Genomic DNA, 18,446 nt, shown 5'->3' with positions numbered 1-18,446 from the left:
CACTGACAGGCTCCGCTGCTGCATGTGGCGATGAATTCCACAGATTCACCACGCTCTGGCTAAAGCAATTTCTCCTCATCTCCATTCCAAAAGGGCGCCCCTCTGTTCTGAGGCTGTGTCCTCTGGTCTTAGACTCTTCCACTAGAGGAAACATCCTCTGCGCATCCACTCCATCGCAGCCTTTCAACATTCGATAAGTTTCAATGAGGTGAGCTCTCAGCCTTCAAATTTCCGGTGAGTACAGGCCCAGGGCCATCAAGTGCTCTCAGCTGACAAGCCCTTCAATCCTGGAATCATTCTCGTCAACCTTCTTTCAACCCTCTTCAGTGTCAGCACATCCTTTCTAAGGGGCCCAAAACTGCTCACGATACTCCCAAATGAGGCCTCACCAGTGCTTTATAAAGCCTTTAGAGCAGGTCTGACTAAGGGATCATAGTTCTGAAAGGAATCGACGTCTATCATCTATTCGGGTTTCAGAAAATTTTGCAATTCTATAAAGGGACATTGAAATACAGGAATCTCAGATGAGATGAGGTGAGGTCATCCAGTCCCTTCTTATGTTAGCAGAAAAGGTTCCACCAATACCAATGAAGCCCTCTCTAAACATTCATATGCAACATCCTTCTTTTCTCTTTCTAATTGTTGCCACCTTGCAATATTATCTTCAGACATGGAATCAACTTACAAATGGGTTTTGATGACATTCAACTTTTCACCCTCTCTAAACCCCTCCAATAATTCTAGTGTATCAGTTTGCTCCTTTTTGAATAAGTTCCTGTTAAAGACTGCAAAGATCACAGTGATTATTCTTGTCATTATGTTAAACACTCTCTGGTCACTGCAAATTCATTCCACCTCCGTGGCTACTACAAGCTGATCTTATTATCTGCAATCTTGGCATCTATTTAACCTGTAATTCAGCTGCCAAGTAATTAACGCTAGCACAGAAACCAACATGTGCACTTCAGAATCCTTATTTATTATATTTGTTTTTAGCACTCGGGACAGTATTTAAATATAAAGGCACTATTTAGAGCACTGTGCAAAAGTCTAAGGTATATATATTTCATGACATGTGAGTGATGATAAATCTGATTCTGATATGGGTCTCTCTTGTGGACTGAGAGTGGAAAGGGGGCATGAAGAGAGGAATCATGGTTGGAAAATGGGAAGGGAGAGGGGAGGGAGTGGGAGGCACCAGAGAGACATTCTGTAATGATCAATAAACTGATGGTTTGGAATCAAATGATCTTGCCTGGTGTCTCAGGGCTGGGTGTGTCTATGTCTACACCCATCATCTGCCCCTGCCCCTGGCTCTCCTCTGCAACATATCCCAAACTCCTCCCATGGCACTCCACCTTCGCCATTCCCAACATGCTCTTGTCTCACCAGATTTACAAACTTGCTCTCTGCTCCATGTTGGCAGAGAGTACAACAGTACCACAGTACGGTACAAAAGCCTTAGGCATCCTAGTTATATATATGTTGCCAATGACTTTTACACAGTTAGGGGAAAGTGACCAGAATTCCTTATCTTTCAGGATGGCTATAGTCAAGTCGTCACTTTTATTGTCATTTCAACCATAACTGCTATGTACAGTAAATAATAAAAATGAGACGTTTTTTCAGGACCATGGTGTTACATGACACAGTACAAAAACTAGACTGAACTACGTAAAAAACAACACAGAAAAAAAACTACACTAGTCTACAGACCTACCCAGGACTGCATAAAGTGCACAAAACAGTGCAGGCATTACAATAAATAATAAACAGGACAATAAGGCAGTAAGGTGCCAGTCCAGGCTCTGGGTATTGAGGAGTCTGATAGCTTGGGGGAAGAAACTGTTACATAGTCTGGTCGTGAGAGCCCGAATGCTCCGGTGCCTTTTCCCAGATGGCAGGAGGGAGAAGAGTTTATATGAGGGGTGTGTGGGGTCCTTCATAATGCTGTTTGCTTTGCGGATGCAGTGTGTAGTGTAAATGTCTGTAATGGCGGGAAGAGAGACCCCAATGATCTTCTCACTGACCTCACTATCCGCTGCAGGGTCTTGCGATCTGAGATGGTGCAATTTCCGAACCAGGCAGTGATGCAGCTGTTCAGGATGCTCTCAATACAACCCCTGTAGAATGTGATGAGGATAGGGGGTGGGAGATGGACTTTTCTCAGCCCTTGCAGAAAGTAGAGACGCTGCTGGGCTTTCTTTGCTATGGAGCTGGTGTTGAGGGACCAGGTGAGATTCTCCACCAAGTGAACACCAAGAAATTTGGTGCTCTTAACGATCTCTACCGAGGAGCCGTCGATGTTCAGCAGGGAGTGGTCGCTCTGTGATAAGGATGGGTACGGTCATTGTGGGAGGGTTTTAAATTGGAGTCGGGCAGATTATGAGGGCATTAGGCAGGAACTAAGAAGCGTTATTTGGACACCTTTGCTCCGGCCAGTCCACATCAGACACGTGAAGGGTGTTTGAAGATCAATTGCACAGAATACAGGAAAGGTATGTTTCAGTTAGAAGGAAGGACAGGGATGGAAAGATAACAGAGCCTTGGATCTCCGCAGAGGTGATGAATTTAGTTAAGAAGAAAAAAGAAAATGATGTGAATCTTTGGAAGTCAGGATCAAATGAAGCACATGAGGAGTAAAAAGAAGCCAGGAAAGAACTAAAGAAGGGAATTGGAAAAGGCAGGAGGGATCATGAAAAGTCCTTGGAAAGTAGGATTAAGGTGAATCCAAAGGCATTCACCTTAAGAGCAAAAGGATAACTAGGGAGAGGGTGAGATCACTCAAGGATAAAGAGAGGAACATTTTGCTTGGATGCAGAGAATGGGAGTGCAGTACCAAATGAGTACTTTGCTTAAGTATTTACCATGGAAAAGGATATGGAAGACCAGGAGATCAGTGCTGAATGTATAAATGTGTTAGGCTGTTTAGAGGTCAAGGAGGAGGAAGTGTTGGGCCTCCTAAGGAATATTAAGGAAGGTAAGTCCCTAGGCCATTCTGGGATTTACCTCAGGTTATTGAAGGAAGCAAGAGACAAGATTATTGAGCCCTTAACCAGTATCTTTGTGTCCTCTCTAGTTATAGGCGAGGTCCCGGAGGACTGGCGAGTGGCTAATGTTGTACCTCTATTTAAGAAGGGAACAGGAAAATCCTGGGAACTTAGACCAGTGAGGCTCAGCTTAGTTGAAGGGAAAGTGCTGGAGAAAATTCTTGGGGATGGGATATAGGAGCATTTGGAAACCCATGGCCTAGTTAGAAAGAGCCAGCATAGCTTTGTGCGTGGGAGGTTGTACCGTACCAACTTGATTGAGTTTTTTGACAAGGTGATGAGGGAGATTGATGAGGGTAGGGCAGTGGATGGTATCTATATGTATTTTAGTAAGGTGTTTGACAAGGTCCCTCATGGGAGGCTAATCCAGAAGGTTAAGATGCATGGGAACTGCGAGGAATTAGCTGTTTGGATTCAGAACTGGCTTGCGATAGAAGATAGAGGGTAGTGGTTGAAGGGACTTATTCGAGCTGGAGGACTGTAATTAGTGGAGTTGCACCTGGATCTGTGCTGGGACGTCTGCCGTTTGTGATATATATAAATGACCTGGATGAAAATGTAAATGGGCGGGTTAGTAAATTTGTGGACGTTCCCACGATTGGTGGAGTTGTGGATAGTGTAGAAGACTGGCAAAGAATACAGCATGATATAGACAATTTGCAGATATGAGCTGAGAAATGGCAGGTGGAGTTTAACTCAGAAAAATGTGAGGCATTGCACCTCGATAGGCCAAATGCAAGGAGACAGTACGCTGTTAACGGGAAAGGCCTTAACAGTGTTGCTGAGCAGAGAGATCCTGGGATCCAAACTCACAGCTACTTGAAAGTGGCTACACGGGTCAATAAGGTGGTTAAGAAGGCTTATGGAATGCTTGTGTATAGTAGTCAAGGCATTGAGTTCAAAAGTCAGGAGGTTATGTTGCAACTTCATAAAACTCTGGTTAGGCCACATCTGGAGTATTATGTACAGTTCTGGTCACCCCATTATAGGAGGGATGTTGAGACCTTGGAGAGGATGCAGAAGAGATTCACCAGGATGCTGCTTGATTTAGAGGACATGTGTTATCACGAGAGGCTAGATGAACTTCGGTTGTTGTCTCTGGAGTATCGGAGGTTGAGGGGAGATCTAATAAAGATTATGAAAGGCTTAGACAGAGTGGACAGAGAGTATCTGTTTCCCAGGGTAATACCAGACGACATGCAGTGAAGATGAGAGGGTGTAGGTTCAAGGGCAACGTGAGGGGTAACTTCTGTACTTGGAGAGCTGTGGATGCCTAGAATGCACTGCCTGGTGGTAAAGGCAAATACATTAGAGGCTTTTAAGAGATGTTTGGATGGGCACATGGATGGTAGGAAGATGGAGGGATATGGACATGGTGTGCTTAGGAGGGGTTAGTGTTTGGGTGTGTTCGATTTGCTTTTTAGCTTCTCGACACAACTTTGTGGTCAAATAGCCTGTTCCTGTTTCCCTTCTCTCCTATGTTCTATGCGAGAACAAATAAAAAGGACATGCTTTAGATCTGACATATAAATAAACTCCGAGATGGGCATTGAAAAAGGTCCTTGTGCTTGTTCAGAAGGAATAAGGGCAAAGGTTTGCAAGGCCATCCAGCTGTAATGGTGGTGGGGGGGGGGGGGGGGGGGCGGGAGGGGCGGGAGGGTGAAAGTAACAAGGCAGGAATTGTCAAGCGAACAGCTGGTGGAACATGTGGATAAGATGAGATCACAAAGGATATGATGTAAAATGGAAAAACTAAGGTAACACTGAGAAATGTACAAAGTTGTAATACATCACCTCGGAATCAAAAGAAAATCAATCATTTGTAAAGAGAAAGAAAACAGAAATTTGAATGTCAAAGGTTTGAACAGAGATTAGCATGACTTTAAAATCAAAGACATCTTTGAAATGACGCCACATAAAACACAGCCTGGAATCTGTTATCAGTATGTTTACATTTATTTTAATATCACAGTAGCTAGTACAGTGAAATGTAGTGTAAAAAATTTGAAAGATAATTTATATAAAAATAACTGTCCCTACCATTCCATAATTTTCAGCACAATCTAACACAAGGGTAAAAGGATTATGATGAATTTGTATGGCAATTGTTGGACCACATTTATAGCATTGTATTTTAGTTCTTTCATTGGAGAAAGAACTTTACAGCTGCCAAGCACATGATTTAAATATGCAGGATGATTCCAAAGTATGACAATTTATGTGAATTAAACACTTTTCCCTTTTGTTGGCTGGCCAGATGCATTGCCCTACACTAAACTATGAAATTTTTACAAAAGAGTGCAAAGAAAATTTAGGATTTACTATAGTCTTTACCATCTATACAAGTATAGAAAACTTAGTTGCAGGATTGAGTTGAAGTAGAAGGAATTGTGCTTTTAAGAACATGCACAAAAGTATGAATTATTAACACCTAAGGGAAGAGCAAACCAAGAGAAGTGATTTGCTTTGATCTAAAAAAGTGACATTATAGACCCGAAAAGCCAAATTTGATAAACTTCTGTTATATTATGTTCCCAAATATTTTTCCAGTAATAATTCCTTTGCATCATATTAGCTTAAGCCCACAAATGTTAATCTCTTGCAAGGTAACATCTACAGCTTTTCACTCCATTTGTGATACATGTTTATGTATTGTACTTTTTTGAGTCTGCAGCTAATTCCTCAACCTCCCCAGCCTTTTCTTGTCTTCTTCAGAGAGAATGGTAGACTAGGATTTCACTGGCAAGAAGTAAACTTCTGTAATCATTAATGGTCAGCAGTCTGTGAAAGGTCATCAGATGATCCACCAGCTCTGAATACATCTTTCTTGGAGTCTTCCTAAGTCATGCCATAATTAAAATATCTTTTGTTACATTAAAAATTAACATTACTGGGTTTGCACAAAAAGTGGTGTACAGTTAATTAGACAGATGATGCATCACATGAAGGTCATTGTGTAATTTGGCTATAACCAGATGTACATTGACAAGGTTCACCTACAGAACATTATACCGTGAACTTGGCACAGTTGGGAGAACAGATGGGCAACACTACTGCACATTTCTGTCTCCTATGGTTGTGAAGTCCTTCTGCAAGAAAAACCCATATTGAGTCCACAGATGGCTATTGTGACATTTTTTCTCATCCCATCCTGCCCAGTCTCCCAGTTCCATCCATCAAACCACCATGTGGAACCACCCTGGTAATATATCAACTTATGAGCAAGCAGAACAGCTTACTATTTGGTTAAATTGTTGATATCTTGCCTATACTCTAAAGTTAAGCCGTAAGACATAGGGACAGAATTAGGCCATTCAAACTGTCGAGTCGGCTCTACATTCAATCATGGCTAATTTATTATGAATCTCAACCCCATTCTCCTGCCTTCTCACCATAACCTTTGGCACCCTTACTAATCATGAATCTTATCAACTTCCACTTTAAATATACTGAATGACTTAGTCTGCAATGAATTCCACAGATGCACTACCCCTTGGCTAAATAAATTCCTTCTCATCTCATCCAAAGAACCGTCTTCTATACTGAGGCTGTGCCTTCTGATCCTAGAGTCCCCCACTGTAAGAAACATCCTCTTCACGTCCACAAGTTAAAGCAAACTGCATTAAAACAAAAGTAAATATTTGATGGTAGTTGAGGTTAAAAATACTTATTTCTACTATAAAAATAAGGATAGATAAACCTGTAATAGTGTTTGAATCATTAATGTAAAATATATGCGTTCTTCTTTTCCTTATGTCAACCTTTCAAGTATTAGACTGAACCTTCAATGTAACATTGTTATAATTTTCAGGAATGTTTCAGAATCTGATTTGGAGCAATATTTTTGCCACATGAGGACATCGAAGGTTTCATACACAGCAACACACTTCCAGCAACTGCAGAATCTCTTGTGTTTTTCATACGTAGATTGCCTTATTGGTAAAATTTACGAATGCCATCCACACACTTATTGCAGAAGTTTTCCGTTCAAAACGAAGCACCACACACACAAAATGCTGGTGGAACGCCGCAGGCCAGGCAGCATCTATAGGAAGAAGCACTGTCGACGTTTCTCTGGTGGACAGAGTGTAGGTATTCAGTGAAATGGTCTCCCAGTCTGCGTCGGGTCAGACTGGGAGACCATTTCGCCGAACACCTACACTCTGTCCGCCAGAGAAAGCAGGATCTCCCAGTGGCCACGCACTTTAATTCCACGTCCCATTCCCAGTCTGATATGTCTGTCCATGGCCTCCTCTACTGTCAAGATGAAGCCACACTCAGGTTGGAGGAACAACACCTGATATTCCGTCTGGGTAGCCTCCAAGCTGATGGCATGAACATTGACTTCTCTAACTTCCGTTAATGCCCCTCCTCCCCTTCTTATCCCATCACTGATTTATTTATTTTTCTCCCCCTCCCCTTTTTTTTCTCTCTCTGCCCATCACTCTTTGCCTGTTTTCCATCTCCCTCTGGTGCTCCCTTCCCCTTTTCTTTCTCCCGAGGCCTCCCGTCCCATGATCCTTTCCCTTCTCCAGCTCTGTATCACTTTCGCCAATCACCTTTCCAGCTCTTAGCTTCACCCCACCCCCTCCTGTCTTCTCCTATCATTTTGGATTTCCCCCTCCCCCTCCTACTTTCAAATCTCTTACTATCTTTTCTTTCAGTTAGTCCTGACGAAGGGTCTCAGCCCAAAACATCGACAGTGCTTCTTCCTATAGAGGCTGCCTGGCCTGCCACGTTCCACCAGCATTTTGTGTGTGTTGCTTGAATTTCCAGCATCTGCAGATTTCATCGCGAAGCACCACACCTACTGATTACAGAAGCAGACATTTCCAAGTGGACCGCAGGAATAAACCTTTAAATGTGGCACAAGTTGATGAAATTGCTTTAACAATCACTTTTAGGAACTTTTGCTTCATATATACAGATACAGAGTAAAATTAAGAATAAGATTATGCTAAACCTTCACAAGTTACTGGTCAGGCATTACAAGAAGTATAGAACATGGTGGTGGCATCCGTCGGTCTCGAGAGACCATGGATCTGCGCCTGGAGTTTCCAGGGCGCAGGCCTGAGCAGGGTTGTATGGGAGACCGGCAGTTGCCCAAGCTGCAGGCCTTCCCCTCCTCACGCCACCGATGTTGTCCAAGGGAAGGGCACTAGGACCCATGCAGCTTGGCACCGGAGACATCGCAGAGCAATGTGTTGTTAAGTGCCTTGCTCAAGGACACAAACACGCTGCCTCAGCTGAGTCTCGAACCAGTGACCTTCAGGTTACTAGTCTGATGCCTTGCCCACTAGGCCACGCACCAACACAAGTATAGAACATAGAATAGTACAGCATATTACAGGCCCTTTGGCCCACAATGTTGTGCTGACCCTCAAACCCTGCCTCCCATATAACCCCCCACCTTAAATTCCTCCATATACCTGTCTAGTAGTCTCTTAAAATTCACTAGTGTATCTGCCTCCACCACTGACTCAGGCAATGCATTCCACGCACCAACCACTGTCTGAGTGAAAAACCTTCCTCTAATATCCCCCTTGAACTTCCCTTCCCTTACCTTAAAGCCATGTCCTCTTGTACTGAGCAGTGGTGCCCTGGGGAAGAGGCGCTGGCTGTCCACTCTGTCTATTCCTCTTAATATCTTGTACACCTCTATCATGTCTCCTGTCATCCTCCTTCTCTCCAAAGAGTAAAGCCCTAGCTCCCTTAATCTCTGATCATAATCCATACTCTCTAAACCGGGCAGTATCCTGGTAAATCTCCTCTGTACCCTTTCCAATGCTTCCACATCCTTCCTATAGTGAGGCGACCAGAACTGGACACAGTACTCCAAGTGTGGCCTAACTAGAGTTTTATACAGCTGCATCATTACATCGCGTCTCTTAAACTCTATCCCTCGACTTATGAAAGCTAACACCCCATAAGCTTTCTTAACTACCCTATCTACCTGTGAGGCAACTTTCAGGGATCTGTGGACATGTACCCTCCCCCCAGATCCCTCCCCACACTACTAAGTATCCTGCCATTTACTTTGTACTCTGCCTTGGAGTTTGTCCTTCCAAAGTGTACCACCTCACACTTCTCTGGGTTGAACTCCATCTGCCACTTCTCAGCCCACTTCTGCATCCTATCAATGTCTCTTTGCAATCTTCGACAATCCTCTACACTATCTACAATACCACCATCCTTTGTGTCGTCTGCAAACTTGCCAACCCACCCTTCTACCCCCACATCTAGGTCATTAATAAAAATCACGAAAAGTAGAGGTCCCAGAACAGATCCTTGTGAGACACCACTAGTCACAACCCTCCAATCTGAATGTACTCCCTCCACTACGACCCTCTGCCTTCTGCAGGCAAGCCAATTCTGAATCCACCTGGCCAAACTTCCCTGGATCCCGTGCCTTCTGACTTTCTGAATAAGCCTACCGTGTGGAACCTTGTCAAATGCCTTACTAAAATCCATGTAGATCATATCCACTGCACTACCCTCATCTATATGCCTGGTCACCTCCTCAAAGAACTTTATCAGGCTTGTTAGACATGATCTACCCTTCACAAAGCCATGCTGACTGTTCCTGATCATACCATGATTCTCTAAATGCCCATAGATCCTATCTCTAAGAATCTTTTCCAACAGCTTTGCCACCCCAGACGTAAGGTTCACTGGTCTATAATTACCCGGACTATCCCTACTACCTTTTTTGAACAAGGGGACGACATTCACCTCCCTCCAGTCCTCTGGTTCTATTCCCGTGGACAACGAGGACATAAATATCCTAGCCAGAGGTTCAACAATCTCTTCCCTCACCTCGTGGAGCAGTCTGGGGAATATTCCGTCAGGCCCCAGGGACTTATCCGTCCTAATGTATTTTAACAACTCCAACACCTCCTCTCCCTTAATATCGACATGCTCCAGAACATCAACCTCACTCATATTGTCCTCACCGTCATCAAGTTCCCTCTCATTGGTGAATACCGAAGAGAAGTATTCATTGAGGACCTCACTCACTTCCACAGCCTCCAGGCACATCTTCTCACTTTTATCTCTAATCGGTCCTACCTTCACTCCTGTCATCCTTTTGTTCTTCACATAATTGAAGAATGCCTTGGGGTTTTCCTTTACCCTACTCACCAAGGCCTTCTCATGCCCCCTTCTTGCTCTTCTCAGCCCCTTCTTAAGCTCCTTTCTTGCTACCCTATATTCCTCAATAGACCCATCTGATCCTTGCTTCCTAAACCTCATGTATGCTGCCTTCTTCCACCTGACTAGATTTTCCACCTCACTTGTCACCCATGGTTCCTTCACCCTACCATTCTTTATCTTCCTCACCGGGACAAATTTATCCCTAACATCCTGCAAGAGATCCTTAAACATCGACCACATGTCCATAGTACATTTCCCTGCAAAAATATCATCCCAATTCACACCCGCAAGTTCTAGCCTTATAGCCTCATAATTTGCCCTACCCCAATTAAAAATGTTCCTGTCCTCTATCATATCTAGTTATGAGCACCATACTGTAGGAAGGATGTCACTGTGTAGGAGAGGGTGACCTTGGGATTTACTAGCTTGTACAAGCAATGAAGAGACCATAGAAGCTCTATTTGGTACTCCTAAAAAGAGATTAACGTGAGAATTGATACAGGTATTGAAGGCGACGTTGGGGAGTAAATGTTTCCATTAGCAGTGAGTTTGGTAACCAGAGGTCACAACTTCAAATTAACTGGCAAAACACAACCCAGAAGTGTAAATGAGGTAAAATTTAATTGGTTGTTCTTATCTGGAGTGTGTAACTTGTTAGAAATGGATTCAACATTAACTTTTGGGGAAAAAAATTGGATAAGTAACAGAGATTGCTGAGGTATGTGGAAAAAGCAAAAGATTGGAACAAATTGGTTGGATTCTTCAAAGAACTGGAACAGGCAGAAAAAACAAATAGCCTCCTCCTTTGTTTTTAAAGTCCATGAATGTGTATCATTAATATTAAATGATAAACTGGTTTTGACTATAGTTACTGCTATTCAGAAATTACAGTTTAGTGTCCAACTTAGTGACAATAATATATTTAGTTCACAAAATTAAGCTCTGCAACCCAAACACTGTATTTGATCATTTTAACATTCAGTTTCTGCCTTAACTTGCCACAACTTTCACAGACTATTCTGTATAAAAATACACAGGATAACTTAGTGACTGAATAATTTAGAATATTTGGGTAATGTTTAAAACATGCAAAGATTGAATCAGAACAGTCACATCAAATCATTAAATATAAACCGTGCTACCAAAATTTTCTTGGCATATCAACTCCATGTGAATGTTCACAAGAACAAAAGGCATTTTTGCACTAATTTAGCTTTACTGTGGTGGAGTGTAGGATTTACATGAAGGGTAGGTTGATGTAGCTAGAGGCAAATACTAATACTGCCTGATCATGGGGAACAGGAGAGTTGTCCTGATGAAAGCTCTCGGCCCAAAACGTGGACTATTTACTCTTTTCCATAGATGCCGCCTGGCCTGCTGAGCTCCTCCAGCATTTTGTATGTGTTGTTTTTGATCAGAGGGAATCTCATCTCATTGGTTACTCAAAATTCAAGTTAATTTACTCAAACTTCAACATTGGTGCTAATAGAACCACTTGAAATTAACTAACAGGAAGAATATTTGAAATAGCATTAATATGTTAATGAAAATGTAACAATATTACCACTCCAAAAATTGCTTTTGAGGCATCGCAATTTTTTCTCAAACACAACAAAAATAATTTATGAACTGCCATTAATGTTAACCTTTGAAGAACTGTAAATACAATCATTAAATGATGGTGAATAATTAAATAATCCCTAAATTATGCTTTGCACAATAATGTTTAATAATTTGGTTATTTTCTAAAGATTTAGACTTTGAACAATAGAATTGATTTTTCACAAAGGGAGTGATGCAGCCCACTGAGTTCATGGTGACCCCTCGAATAGCAATTCCAACAACCCCATTCCTCTGTCCTTTGCACAGTCCTGCAAGCTATGTTCCATCAATTTCTTATCCAATTCCCTGTTGAAAGCCCTGATTAGTTTTCTTTCCACCACCCTGAGCTCTCTGTGTGAATGAGGAAACGCATAGCTTTTGGCCAAAGTTTTTAATCTATGGCCCCTTAAGCAATCAGCAAATGGGATTAGGTTCTCTCCATTTACCGTTTACCTTGCAGGCATGATCCTGTACATCTCTGTCAAATCTCCTCTCAGCAGCACCTCTTCAGGGGTTATCAGGAGACTGACAGAGGTGTACAAGATAGTGAACAATAAATGCTGGCTTGGCCAGTGATGCCCAGACCCTACGAATAGGTAAAGCAAGCGCCATGGTTTAAGAAATCTTAACTAACTAAAGACCATGGTCTCTAATGTAATTCCAGAAAATCCCTTCTACATCATCTCCAACCTCTTAAATGAGCACAATACTAAGCCTGGCATAAATTTCTTGTTTAGTACTCAATCCCTCCGTTCATAATGGAAAGAACTTACACTTGCAAAAAGTCTTCTCAATTTGTTCTGTTACCTTCAAAGTGTTAACTGTTAAACCACAGGTGCATCTGTTCTAAAGTTCACTTTAAGAGTGCTCAGTCCTGAAGGAAGGTCTCGGTCTGAAACATCGACTGTTTACTCTTTTCCTCAGATGCAGCCTGGTCTGCTGAGTTCTTCCAGCATTTTGTGTGTGTTGGTTGCTCCACATTTCCAGCATCTGCAGATTTTCTCATGTTGAGAGTGTACTGTTTAGTTGTCTTCATTTTTCCTTCCAGAATGTATCACATCAGATTCCCGAAATTGACCAACCTTATTTCCAGGTTTGCATTATCTGCGCACTTTGAAAAGATACCATGTATACCTAAGACCATGTCCTCGACATAAATCTAAATGATTAGTGGTCATAATAAGGTAACCTGCAGAACACCTCTTCAGTCTGTTCAATAGTCACCATCGCTCTCTGGTTTCTGTCCTTAATTAAATTTAGTCAATGCATACAGCAAAAACGCTTTTAATTTGTATTCCCAATCTCCCAAGATAATCAAATCATTGCCCCTCTAAATTTAAGTCCTGTGCATCCCAAGCTTCTTGTGATCTCCGTAATGTTCTCTGCTGAAGAATTGACATAAAAACAATGGATGAGCATTTTCTCCGTCTTCATTTGCATAGCTGTTCCAACTTTAATTTCCAGTACAGTACGTACCAATATCATTGCTGTGAAACTGGGAGTTTTACCACTAAAGTTAATGATTGAAGCTGGGACCCTGCTGAACTTCCTTGCAGCTGCCCCCAGTCCTCTGCGTATCTTTGCTGCAGGTTGACAAACGTAAAGGGAAGTTCTACTGTACTTCCAGCAAAGTTACGGTGGCATGCTAGGAGCAGTTCCAAGAAATCCTTGGCCCAATCCAATATATACTTACTGTGTTGCATAGGTACCAGAAGGAAAAGACAATGGGCCTCCTCATCCACCAGAATTCAGCTCCCCCAGGCTATGTGAGAGATACATGCAGTCCTGCTGTATGTCCGGGATTTGTTGAACGACTGATATTAGTGCTCCCCTCACCGTGCTCTGTCACTTCCTTCCAGTTAGGGGCAAAACAGCAGACCCCAATAGAAGTAAATTGGCATCAAAGCAATGGACGACCATTTTTTCTGTCTCTCAATTTGCATCACAGTTCCACTTTTCATTTCCAGTGCATGCGTGTGTGTGTGTGTGTGTGTGTGTGTGTTAGTCTGGAATTCCAACATGCGCAGAATCTCTTGTGTTTAGACCCCAACAGAGCAGTGACTGCCCAGCTTTTTTGTACTATTCTGAATAGTTTCTGCAAGTTATTACTGGTTTATGTAAAAGCCCACAACCTTGCCAGTTCTGACTATCACTGCAGTTCACTACTTCAGCTTTCAGGCAGCAAAGTAGAACAGCAGTCAGTGCAATAACTTTACAGTGCCAGCTGTAAGATTGGCGTTCAAATCCTTCCGCCGTCTGTAATCCCTCCCCATGACCCTGTGGGTTTCCCTGGGTGTCCCGGTTTCCTCCCGCGTCCCGAAGATGTATGAGTCAGGTTAGTAAGTTGTGGGCATGCTATATTGGTGCCGGAGGCATTGCAACACTTGCAGGCTGCCCCTGTACATCTCGGACTGCGTTGGTCATTGACACACGCAACGCATTTCACTGTAGGTTTTAATGTTTCAGTGCATGTGACAAGTAAAGCTAATCCTTTATTTTTTTTTCAAAACTGACAGACATACTTTCTGTGGTTATTTAAAGTAGTTATCTGATTCTCTAGCCCGTTAAACCTGAATCCCTTGCAAACGTACTGTCTGCTTTAGTTGATAAAACCCCAGTAATAACTGCAGAAGGGTCTCAGCCCGAAAAGTCAACTGTTCAATCATTTCCATGGATGCTGCCTGACCTGCTGAGTTCCTCCAGCATTTTGTAACTGCAGTTTGGTTTTTAGGATTTCACTTGTCATTGAAATTGGGGGGAGAAAAATGGAAGGCACTAAATTAAAATTAGAGTACTTGTGCTCGTTTTTGATCTGACCGTCTGACCCTGAATCACAATGAGGAATGTGATATAACAGTACCAAAGTAGCAAAATGCGTCCAAAACCTGTATTAGTACCTGAAATCTGTCTCCCACCACTTCATTTAAATATGTCCTGTAAAACTACTTTGATTTCTATAGTCCTTTATCTACTGGATAGCAGGATTTAGAATCAAATCCCTCAATTTCTTTGCCTTGTATCAAATGCATTGACATGCAATTGTTATTAAATCTCTTTGAAGCTTAGAAGAATACTTGAAACTTTTAATTGATATCACTTCTAATTTATCATTTCAGGTCAAAATAAGCAGGAAGCTGGATGCCTTAAAATTCTCCTGACTTCAAACTTTTCATACCTTAATTTCAAAGAATCTGTTGGTGGTGGCTTTTGTATTGCTCAGTGTGGAACACTGATCATGTTTGAAGTGATGTCCTAACTCAGAGATTTGGAATAACAGAAGACCCAACTAAAATGCAGACAACATGAAAGACTTCGAAGTTTTAAAACTGCACACAGTTACCAGCAAAAGTTCTGCTCTGTGTTTCAACTTTAAGTGGAAGTTTGGTGCCTAAAAGGTTGAACTAGAGTACTGGCGCCCTCTGCAGGCTAATGTGAGAAAATGACTGCACAGTTTTCCTGTCAGATTGCCAACTATAACTGTAACTGTTCATCAACAAATTAGATTAACAGTTTATATTTAGAGGTCATTATTAAATAAGAATTTCTGCTGGATAAGATGCAAATGGTGAATTGAACCAGTGCCATGATTTTACTAGAGATTGGGTGATGCTACCAAATGTGAGCTAATCCTTGTACTAGCTCCACATTTGCCTTAATATATTCAGGACTGAGCATCTCCAAGTAAATTAAAAATGGGTTTATGGGGAATGGATGTTATAATGTTGAAACTTTTTCCCTGTCTGACTGCTGATGGAGTCTATCCTGGTAATGTTGCTACCATAGCCTCTGCAGGAGGTGCTTCAAATTCCCCTGGCTCTTCGGTAAATAATCCTCCTCATCTTTTACTGTCCCTACACAAAAAAAATAAATGTGAAGCTGTGGAAGAAATAGGCTGTAGTAGTGTATATGAATAGTTGAAAGCCTTTGTAGGTCACATGAAAAATAGATGAAAGGCAAGAACCAAACAAACGTTGGTGATAGAGTGTAGTCAAGAGAGTTTTGTTTCCATGTTCCACTGCTTCCGCTGTAACCCACTAAAGCTGTCTACATTTTAATATCCGAATGTATACAGCAGCTGTTATGTTTTAACACAGGGATACATGTACATTATGTTCATTAATGCAAACTAAAGGCTAGAAATTGTATTTACTGTTATTTTTTAACGCACCGGTCTATTGAAGTACTTTGTGATAACCATCTTTGTTACTATCTGTATAAAAGAAACACAGTTTTATTATCTGTATTAACACTCTGTTGGTCCCATGGTGTTTTTGGAATCCAAATCTGCTATAGACTATGTCTTAAACATTATATCTTAGCTATAATTGTGGCTCATGTTTGTGCTTTCTTTGGTAGCTTGGGGGATGTTATTAAGAACTAAACTATAGTAAATTGTGCATATATTAACATTCTATACTTGCCTGATCAAACGCCTGTTCTTGCCGAGTGCTTGCATTTGATGCCAAATGTCACAGCCTGGAGTTACATTTCAGTTTATTTATCTGTGCTTGTAATACTATAGGGCACAGTGATTGTTTCATTATTTTTACATGTCACCAGAGCACTTCAACTATATCATTTTTCTTTGAGATGGAGGTTGGATGAAATGGTGAGTAAAAAACATGTTTTTAATTTTTTTTGTTGATTACGTTGGGAATGGGTCCAAAAACTGGGGGGAATGTTGCCTGGCAGGGAATCTACCATCTGTGCAATTATGATGTGATTCCCCCAAGGCCGGATAATGTCCAGATTGAGATCTTTATTAATACAAATAAAATTAATAGTTTATTAGGTTCTAAAAAAAACTGCATTCAATCTCAGATTTTGTTGGTAATGTTAGTAAAATGAAAACCTGGACTGATCGTTTGGAATTTATTATTGGCCCCGAGATAGACTGGGCTGGCCGGTGGGAAAGTGGCACATCTACACCGCACTTCGAGGCGAGTGATCCCGGATTCAAATCCGGCCGGCTCCTGCACTTTTTCCATACGTGCTGGGTTGAGCGTCGAGCTTGCAACTCGGCCTCGTAAAAAACTGAAAAATCAAAACAAACGGCAAGTTTGCCGCCCAGTGTGCCACCAGGCGCAGAGAGGAACTAACCTGAGGTAGAGTGGAGATCAAAGGATAAAAACTCATCAGGGGTAGATGCATAAGACATCCACGTCCAGAAACACTTTCATTTACTAGAAAGTTGAATCAGCACGTTGCACCCTGGAATGAATTTTAAACTGTGTGCAATGCAGTGACCACTTAGAGTTACCGATTGTTTGTCAGTCTCTGAACAATAGTAACTGTGTGGCCTCTCGTGATACACTCAGCTTGATCTATTCATTGAGTTCAGTGGAGTAAAATATGGTGACTCACACTCAAGGTGAATTTCTGCTTCAAAGGATGTATCAAGATTATCAAAGTTACATGGACTATATTAAGAATGATTTATTTCCATTTCATAATTTGTTAGGACTATAAGAATCATTAGTAAGAAATGTATCACTAAACAATGACTTTGCCCTACATTATTAAGCCAATTGTTTTGATTGTCAATATATACCACAGGCAGGTTGCCAGAAGGAACAGTTGGAAAATAGATTTTCACCTTCACTACCAGCTGAAAACAATGGCAAGAAAACCTGGCAGCTCTTTAAAGGCTAGATAATCATTTTCACCAGATTAGTGGCCAGGTGGTGGAAATAGAACACTATTCTTTCTTTTTGTTACATATTTTAATGAAATATTTATTTTTATAATTGTAGATAATGTTAAGGAAAGTTTATTTCATGTTCAATTATAAAAGTAAATTTGAAGACTGATGGATTTACATCGATGAAGAAAATCGATGACTGGAATCAAATTTAGTGCTATTATTTGCCTCTTAATGTCTGACTTTTATTGTCTAATCTCTTCTTTGAAGGGGAGCATAATCCCTGTTTACTTGAACACCCTTGTGCTGTCAGCACTTTTGAAAAAACCTTTTTATTTGAATGAAATAAATTTTTTCAGGATTACCATGTTGTTGTGGGAAATGGTTTAATATTCTATTACAGTAATGTACAAGGGAAAATACATTTAGCTTTAAAATGTACCAATATTTTGTTTCACAAACATCAATGACAATTGATCATTTGCCTCTTTTGTCAACAGCTGCAAAATCAATTCACAGGTAATTATAAACTGCAAATGAATGACAAACTGATGGAATGGGAGAAATTTCTCTTGTTCCCCGTCAGTCGTAGCAATGTTAATTTTAATAGTACCACATCTGATAGAATTATAGATTCCCTCAGTTAGATTGAACCTAATGTTGTTCATTCAAGCAAAGCAAGTTACCGCTTGCTTGCTTCAGTGATCTATCTTGACATTAACCTTGGTAACTACAACTGTTTTACTTACTATTTCCATGCACAAGATCTCATGATGCCAAGTTTTAGTCCTATGATTTGTTCCAGTCTGTAAACAAATAAAAATGCTCTTCATTTTAAACTTATGTTGAAGAAAGAGGGCCATTTTTCACTTCACATTCATGCCAGGTGTGTTGCAAGAGGTAACTCATTCCGTTTTAACTCGTCTGTCCAAAGGGGGAGAAAAACCTTTTCCACCCAGAGAGTGGTGGATCTGTGGAATGCTCTGCCTCAGAAGGCAGTG

At 41.3% G+C, this 18,446-nt stretch overlaps 1 protein-coding gene across 1 annotated transcript in view; it reads left to right on the top strand.

Annotated features, from left to right (window-relative positions):
* nkain2 (sodium/potassium transporting ATPase interacting 2) overlaps positions 1–17,809 on the top strand; it is a 575,123-nt gene extending 557,314 nt beyond the window's left edge. The window contains exon 7 of the mRNA XM_073057368.1: positions 14,921–17,809. Within this exon, the coding sequence (XP_072913469.1) occupies positions 14,921–14,930 (10 nt within the window). The 3' untranslated portion in view covers positions 14,931–17,809. The remainder of the gene's footprint in view (positions 1–14,920) is intronic.
* Positions 17,810–18,446: the final 637 nt, after the last annotated feature.

This window comes from Hemitrygon akajei, chromosome 9 (assembly GCF_048418815.1).
Source record: "Hemitrygon akajei chromosome 9, sHemAka1.3, whole genome shotgun sequence".
Classification (NCBI taxonomy): Eukaryota; Metazoa; Chordata; class Chondrichthyes; order Myliobatiformes; family Dasyatidae; genus Hemitrygon; species Hemitrygon akajei.
This window is presented reverse-complemented; position numbering and strand designations above follow the sequence as displayed.